At 35.2% G+C, this 8,272-nt stretch overlaps 1 protein-coding gene across 8 annotated transcripts; it reads left to right on the top strand.

Annotated features, from left to right (window-relative positions):
• Window positions 1-423: 423 nt before the first annotated feature.
• Window positions 424-7,144, top strand: LOC135582320 (putative lipase ROG1). Of its 8 annotated transcripts, XR_010497940.1 has the most exons (11): window positions 425-718; window positions 1,706-1,773; window positions 2,804-2,874; window positions 2,959-3,201; window positions 4,974-5,137; window positions 5,243-5,298; window positions 5,412-5,464; window positions 5,569-5,689; window positions 6,542-6,642; window positions 6,758-6,931; window positions 7,082-7,144. XR_010497940.1 is itself a non-coding variant. In XM_065158407.1 (10 exons), the coding sequence occupies exons 1-10, from the start codon at window positions 573-575 to the stop codon at window positions 6,827-6,829; spliced, it is 1,095 nt and encodes a 364-aa protein (XP_065014479.1). In that variant the 5' UTR covers window positions 424-572; the 3' UTR covers window positions 6,830-7,074. The 8 variants fall into 8 exon arrangements, 7 of the variants coding, with proteins under 7 accessions (XP_065014479.1, XP_065014482.1, XP_065014485.1 ...); XM_065158407.1 differs by lacking the exon at window positions 7,082-7,144 and having other exon boundaries at window positions 424-718; window positions 1,706-1,777; window positions 2,808-2,874; window positions 6,758-7,074; XM_065158410.1 differs by lacking the exon at window positions 7,082-7,144 and having other exon boundaries at window positions 424-718; window positions 1,656-1,773; window positions 6,758-7,074.
• Window positions 7,145-8,272: the final 1,128 nt, after the last annotated feature.

The following is an 8,272-nucleotide window of genomic DNA, read 5'->3' as shown; positions in this document are numbered from 1 at the left end:
TATATAATAATCAAGTTAGTATACATTCATAAACGTCTAAACGCTCGTAAATATTAGTTCATGAAAAAGCCTCTTATTTAATTGACATCATATGCATAACAAATCCTTTATCATCTTCAATAATTAATATAATATGTCCAATATATATTTATTGGATTTCATATATCGAGTCCTAATTGACCGAAAATAATGATATGATCAAATAAGTTATAAACAAAATTATTGTGGACTTAAATGATTTAAATGTACGTAATTCAAGTCAAACATCACAATCCATGGATCCAACAACTCGGACGGCGCACCAACCACATCACCGTTATGTCGCACATTACGGCGTTAACGTTATGTCACACCGACAAGCACACTTTTTTTCTCTCTCCTTCTCTTTTTTTTTCTCCCTATTTATTTATTATTTTTGAAGCAAATACTATGATTCGTTTCTTTCATCTCCTCCTCGCCCAACTACCCGTCTCTCCCCCTCCTCCTCTCCAACCTCCTCCTTCCCTTCTCTGCCCTCTCGTGGTTCTTCGATTTGATCGCGATCTGTGCGGTCGAGAGATCTTTGGCTTGGTATGGTGCGTGAGATGAATGGAGGGGTGGGGGACGTCGGGGGAGAGGATTGGACGGAGGAGGAGAGCGTCAATGGCGGGAACGACGTTTGGAGCTCGTCCCGCCCCGCGGACCACCTTGTGGTGATGGTTCATGGCATCCTCGGGAGGTTGTTCTTCCCTCTTGATTTCCGGATGGATTGTTCTTTTTTGTTGTTGGTTCTTGCGGTTGCGTCTCTGAGCTGCTGTTCTGTTTGGCTTAGGCGCGGATTTGATTTATCTGAGGAAAATCCTAATTTCCTTTAACTTGCACTCTTTCCTGCGCGTTTGGGATGCTGAATCCTCTTCTGTTTTGTTGGAATCGTGCTGACGTGATTCTTGTTTCGATTTTGCAACTTTATACACGAAAGAGCTAACGACTATGTTTATTGAATTTTGCGACTCATTATTTCTTTGCATCTCTCATACTATCTAAATACAAAGAACTTAGTTTGGAAATCGTGGACTATTTTATTTTATTCTTTTTAGTTATAGTGTCTTGATTTTTTTTGCTAGAAAATTTTATCGTGCTCTTCTGAGTGTATGTGCACGGTAGTTAGTGCCATGAATTTGGAGGTTGTCTTTGTTGAAACTGCAGGGTTGTCCTAACTTGATGCTTGCTCGTGGAAACGAAGCAACATAAGCAACAAAGGTTTTTTGAATTTTGTAGACAAGGCTCTTCTTTGTCTTATCACCTGTTTCAATTGGTGATTTCGAGCAACAGAACTCATACCTTAGTTTTACTCCTTTGTGCAAGTTATAATTTTGTTTCTATTAAAAAGGATGACTTATTAGACTCTTAGAGTTCACAAATGAAGCTCATTTGTATAGTTCCAGAGAGAAAAATGACAAATAGTTATGACTAGTTTCCTCTGTGATCACTGTTGTCTGCCAAACACTCTTCGTAAACATGATCTTAGGAGTTACTTAAGCTTTTCCATCTAATGAACACAATAATTGTGTTGATTTTTCAACTGAAATATTTGTTAAATTCTGTGGCCACTTAATTGGCAAGCCTTTATGGAACAATGCAGCTGATTCTTTTATTTCATCCTTTGGATCTGCAAGACTGCATGCACCGTTTCACATTATGCAAAGGTTTGAAATTTTGGTTGCAGCACTGCTGACTGGAAGTTTGCAGCCCAGCAATTTGTTGCAATGCTTCCAGATAAAGTGATAGTTCATTGTAAGTTATGCTTTGTCAACTTTATCTAAGCCTGCACTGAGTGTGTCAGTTTATTCTGTTCTTTTAATGGTGGATATCATTTTTCCTTTCATTCTTGAGAGATAATAGTTTTCTACTTTGCTTGACTTCAGGTTAAGATAATGTCCTGCCTTTTCTTGTCTACTTTTGATATTGTTACATCATATGGTTTAGGATTTTTTTGTTTTTGGACAGCAACTTAGGATTCTTATTGTCTAAGAACAAAGTATGAAAAATGTCAAAAATTAGAAGCTTCCTGTTTGTTGCAGTTGATGCTAAGTTTGCTTCCGTATAACGATAGATAACGTTAGATCAAGTCATTCTTGACATAGTCTTCCATACTAATCAATAGACTCCTCAAGTATAATATATTATGACTAGGTTAATAGATTTCATGCACCTTTCATCAACTCTTAACCCATGCCAAAATGTTGTCTTGCACATATTGGATACGATCATTCTCTGTTTGAAAATTTTTTATGTGAATGCCTGATTTTGTATATGCAGTCAAACATACAATTGCCAGCATTTTTTAATCTTTATCATGCAACATATTGTATTAATAGTCTCAGTTGATCTTTAAATCTAGGAGAAATGTGATTTGTTGTCCTCCAAGAATAAATTGCCCTAATTGGTTGTGAAATATCAGTAAAGCTGAAGTATGTTGGAATATCGATATTGGTCATCACAACAAATTATGTTTTCTAGATAATACTTAGAGAATGAGGAATCTGGTTTTGACTTTCAGTGATTGCAACATGTTCTTTAGTAAGTATTAGAATTCCATTTTTTTCTTTCTCATCTTTTTGTTGTTGACATCCATGACTGGTATAAAATGGATTACCTGACTAAATAATATGATTTATTTCTAGATTATGTGATTTTTTAAATTTTTTTCTTGGGTTTCCTGTTGTGATGATTTCATGTTATTTTGTAAAAATTGTGCTCTAATGAAATCTGTCCTATTTATTGTATACCCTGTGGGACATTGACACACTTGTTTTTGTTGTAGGCAGTGAAAGCAACATGTATAAGCTAACATTAGATGGTGTTGATATTATGGGTGAACGATTAGCAGAAGAGGTTAGTTGCTCTTAAATAATATAAACATCAGATTTCTGAAATACATTTTGTTGTTTAGTCTTTTGAAGCAACCTAGTTAAACAGATTATTGAAGTGGTCAACAAAAGGCTGTATCTTCGAAAAATTTCATTTATTGCACACTCGGTTGGAGGATTGGTTGCAAGATATGCAATTGGGAGACTGTATAGACCCCTCATAATGAAATCCCTAGAAAATCCTCTCTGTGATGCCTGTGATGATAGTCACAGAGGTACTATCTATGGTCTGGAAGCAGTCAATTTCATCACAGTTGCTACACCCCATCTTGGTTCTAGAGGAAACAAACAGGTACTCTTCCTTTTTTTTTTCTTTGTTTCCGAAATTTTACTTTTATATACTTGGCCAAAGAACTAGATGAAAATTATGAATTGGAGTTAAATGTGACTCAGAAAGGCCTCGGCAGGTGATGGGATAAAAGGTGAAAATAATTATTAGGCCAGTCATTGGAATAATGCATAAAGACAACCTACCGAGCTGAATAGTACTGTTAACTGCTTTCTCCTGGCCACATTCCATAAGTTGTTTCTTATATGTATCTTTATTCTGAATATGCATCTGTGATTAAAGATGATTTATCAAACTCCTTAATTTGAGAAACATCGCATACCTTGATGTAAACTTTCTTTTGCATACTTGTTTTTTTCAATAAGCTCTAAATTCTACATTCTTCATAGCACTAAGTGTATTAAACATCAAATAATCTCCTACCCATGATTCACTGCGAATAACCTTGCATCTTGACCCTACATGTACATTATGGTGCTCTTACAGTTTAATGGAACATTGACAAGAATGCTTCCTAATGGAAATCTTGTTTGAAGGGAAGTTTGACTATTCTTGCTTTATATAGTTACATGTCCATGTAGGGCCTAGATTAAGAAAGGCTCATGAAGGTTTGAGTAAATGTTACAGCTGGTTGTGAACTTGACATTGATGCCCCTGGTGCTAAATTTTTCGGGCAAGCCAAACATAGATAAATAGAGTCCTAGAAGGGTTGTAGCAAGCCATTTGGCTGTAAAATGATCTAGTCGACTGCTTAAGTATAAAGTCATGTATTCAAATAACAATACAGCAATATATTCCTAGACTTTGAAAGACCAAACAAAGGATAAACATAATTAATTTCATATATCAAGCTGCAAAAGACAAATAGCTAAACAATGTGTAGTCCCATTAAAATCTTTAAACATTCTCTTTTCCTTCATCTTCTTACAGAGCACCAGTAAAATTCATAAAAATGCATGTTTTAGCAGTAGTTTTATGTTTCTTATGTGCTAATATTTTTTCATATTCATTCTATCATTTTGACAAAGAAGTAGGCATATTATGGCTTGGCATATATTTCAGGTTGTAGTTCTTCCACCATGATTAAAATGCCAGTTGGATGATATGATTTGACTGATTCCATCTTTAGGGTGGTATAAATTCAACCTCACCACCAGTTTTGATGTATACCAAATGAACCATGCACTTTTGTTCCAGAACTGTGGTTTAACTGCTCTGTTTTTATTAAAACAGCTCAAAATCTAGACAATTTCTTCACCTATTCTATAGTTCAGTGTTGAACTGAAACCCCGCCCTAACTTTAATAGATTTTTACTAATCTTTGAACTGTCCCAAAATCATGAGATTTTCCTTATTCGTTTTAGTCTAAAAGATACATCTTCATAGCAAGTCCACTTTCCGACAAATTTTGGCTCCAGAACATTCATCTTCTGATGTTCTACCAACTTATGAGTTCTAACCTTGTTCAACATTTTCTCTACTTTGTGTTTTAGCTACCAAACTCTTTTGTCTGGTTTGGGTCAAGTTCCCTCATTTTTGGCCCTTTGGGGCCAGGGTGGGTGGTTGGGGTTCTTTTAAAACTAAAATTTTTATCATTGTTGAGTTGGAGTCATCCTCTAGTTGTCTCATTGACATTATTTATGGCTATAGTGTAAAGCTCGTTATAAGTTGAACTATTTCTTGTTCTTCTGAAACTATGTTTCAGAATATGTCATATGTGATATTATGTCATCATATAATTGCATTCCAATGTTTCATATGGGAATTATCTGCAGGTCCCATTTCTTTTCGGTGTCACTGCCATTGAAAAAGTTGCTTCTCTTGTCATTCACTGGATATTTAGAAGAACGGGCAAACATCTTTTCCTAACAGACGATGATGAAGGAAAGCCTCCATTATTGCAACGAATGGTGGATGATTGTGATGACCTTCAGTTTATGTATTCTCCATCTTTGCTTTGTCTTTGTTGCAGTAGAAGGATTTATGAATTATGAGATGCTATTTCTGTGTAGCATGATCACACTATGAAAATTCATGAATCCAGGTCTTCCCTGCAAGCATTCAAACGCCGAGTGGCCTATTCCAATGTTGGTTATGATCGTATCCTTCTGTTGTAATTTTCATGCTTGTGGTTCAGTTAGTTTCATGCATACAGTTTTCTGAGAATTTTAATTGGCAGTTCAGTTGTTTTCCACAACTGAATGAAATTGAAGACATAGTCGGCTGGAGGACGTCATCTATCAGGCGTAACTCTCAACTGCCTAAGGTATTCCTTTTATTTTCTTTACAGTTGCCCCTCGATATTTTACTAATTCATTGTTGAGGATAATTTATTTTATATCTAAGTCTTCATACTTTTTTTTCTTATAGTGGGAGGATTCGCTGAGTGAGAAATACCCACATGTTGTATATGAAGAATACTCAGCAGGAAGCAGAAATGATAAGTGCACAGATGATTCACTTATTAATGGTGACTGTGATCTATTAGAAGGTAAATATCATCATTTCATATTGGTTTGAGTATTCTAAAATTTATTGCATAGGTTCCTTGTTGCATAATGTCACCAAAACAATTTTACTTGGCATTTCTTATTTGTGTACATTTTTTTCCTTCCGAAAAGACAGGCTGTTCATCCCTCTTCATGAATTGCTATATTGAGCATGATGATCCGGGTGATGATTCAACTGTTAACGATTTTGGTGTACTTGTAATTACATTCTTTCTTTTGAACCTGTCAATCACTTGAGTCTTTGTCCTTAAAGTTTTTATGTATAGAAATTACCAAGGAAAAGCTATATAATCTACAAAATTGTCATCGGATGTAGGGTTGCAAAGATAAAGTGCAGTAACTCATGGTGGTAGTACTGTCAACAATTTGGAGATGTGCATCTAGTAATGATTGTTAACCAGTTTGACCTTAAATAAAAGAAGAAAAATGAAGAAGAAGAAGAAGAAGAAGAAGAAAAAAAAAAGAAATTCTGGTTGCAGAACAGTTACTGTAACTGAGACAAGGATCAGTTAAAAGTATTCTCATGCAAGAAGACATTGGCAAAGAATAATTTTGACCTTGCGGAGGTCATTGAAACCAGTATGAATATCAACTGTGGTTTTCAGAACTAATACAATGTTAGTTGAGAAGAAATGTTATTATGAACCATCGATGCAGGAAACAAACATATAGAGTAGTCATCACGAGGTCTTTGCATGTATACATGAATGAAGTGTCTATTTTGAGTTAAAACATGTAGATCCGGAAGCCAGAGTAATAAATGTAAATTTTTTTGCTGGTTGAATCGACAGCACAAACTGTAGTTGGCTAACGTTTGGTTTTATCTTCTGCAGAAAAGCTAGTAACAGGCCTCGCACATTTGTCTTGGGAAAAAGTCGATGTCAGTTTTCACAACAGCAGCATCCATAGGTTTGCTGCACATAGTGTCATTCAGGTCTCTCCTTGGCCATTATGACTACCTGTCTGCCTCTCACTGTTCCTTGTTCTTCCCCTCTCATTGATAAGCCTTTCTTCTGTAATCGCTTATATGTTTTGGTTGGATCTGTCAGGTTAAGGATCCATTCATGCATATAGAAGGTGCAGACGTTATACAACATATGATCGATCACTTTCTTACTTGAGGAAACTAAAGAAATTTTGGGTTGAAATGATGATTGTGCTCCTGTATGCAAGTTCTTCATCGTAAGAGTACATAGCTACTCAGATGCCAGATGGAAAATAAGGTTTGTAATCAAACTAAATCAGCAGCCATAGAGCTGTCACTCTTCTGGTATCCTCGAGTCCTTGAAATTATTTACTTTCAGGACTGATGACTGTTCTATGTATATAAGTTAAGCTTCAAACAATACATGATTCATCTACTGTATATGCAGATATTCTGCTCTTGTCCACCATTTTCGATATGGGATGATGTCAAGACAAAACCTTAAAAATGATACATGATGTCATGGCAAGAAAAAAAAGAATCATCTGCATCTTCTTATATTTGAGTAAAGATGCAAGGTTGAGAGGTATTATAAGAGTTATTTAAAATTCACATCATATATTTTGTCGTGGTAATATTTTGTAAGGTTTCCTTTTATAAATGTTATATAGGCATCAAAATTTGCATTATTAATATCTTTCATTTTTTTAATTTAAAATTTACATGAATAAGTCAGGGGGAAATTAAGACCCAATCGATCGTGTTCATTGCTAATAAAAGGATATTTTATAGTTTTAAATTTGAAATGAGGAGACTTTATATGGGAATTATTATTAATCCTTTCTTTTAGTGACATTTTTTCATTTTGAAGTTTTAGAACTGACATCAGAGGATGTACCATATTCAAATGCTAAATTTAGCTAGGCTACCTGTGTGATCAAGTATGGAGTGTTCGAGTTTTTTATGATGTCTTTTGATTTAACCAATGTCTTGGTGACATTATGTACTCTCATAAACTAATTGTTCAAGGAATATCCTTTATGATCGTCTAGTTAGATGAGATCATCGTTTATTGCCAAATACTCGATGAGTATGTTAAGAACATTCAAATAATTTTTAAAGTTATTAAAGAGAATATTTTGTTCGTGAAAAAGGAAGAAGTGCTACTTTGCTCAGATAAATATTTTATTCTTAGGGCATCGAATCAACGAAGGTTTCATTCAGATCGATCAATCGAATGTGCAAATCTTGGTAGAGTGGCGAACACCAAAGAACGTATCGGAGCTAAGATCCTTCTTAGGTTTTCTTAACTATTATCGATGCTTTATAGTTGGGTACTAGAAGCACACAACTCCACTGACGGAATTACTAAGGAAGGAGCAGCCTTGATGATGGTCAGATAAATATGAAATAGCATTCTAATACCTAAAAGCTATTGTGTTAGAAGAATTGATACTTAAATTGTCATACTATGGGAAACCTTTCAAAGTCCATACAGATGCTTCGAACTTCGTTGTTGAGGGAGTATTTATGTAGGAGGGTCACCCAAATAGCCTACGAGATCGAGCGGTGATATTCGGTGCATGAGAAGGAGATGACAATGGTGGTCTATTATCTACGAGTTTGGCAGCACTACCTT

This window comes from Musa acuminata, chromosome BXJ3-7, assembly GCF_036884655.1.
Source record: "Musa acuminata AAA Group cultivar baxijiao chromosome BXJ3-7, Cavendish_Baxijiao_AAA, whole genome shotgun sequence".
Lineage (NCBI taxonomy): Eukaryota > Viridiplantae > Streptophyta > Magnoliopsida > Zingiberales > Musaceae > Musa > Musa acuminata.
Note: the sequence above shows the minus strand (reverse complement) of the source record. Positions and strands in the feature narration are given on the sequence as shown.

What these genes read in the sequence shown, in the direction of transcription:
- LOC135582320 (XM_065158407.1), top strand. Translation starts at nt 573, where the DNA reads ATGGTGCGTGAGATGAATGGAGGGGTGGGGGACGTCGGGGGAGAGGAT. An exon ending in TGTGATGACCTTCAGTTTAT is followed by an intron (nt 5,138 to 5,242) that starts GTATTCTCCATC and finishes TCATGAATCCAG; the next exon opens with GTCTTCCCTGCAAGCATTCA. An exon ending in TTCCAATGTTGGTTATGATC is followed by an intron (nt 5,299 to 5,411) that starts GTATCCTTCTGT and finishes ATGAAATTGAAG; the next exon opens with ACATAGTCGGCTGGAGGACG.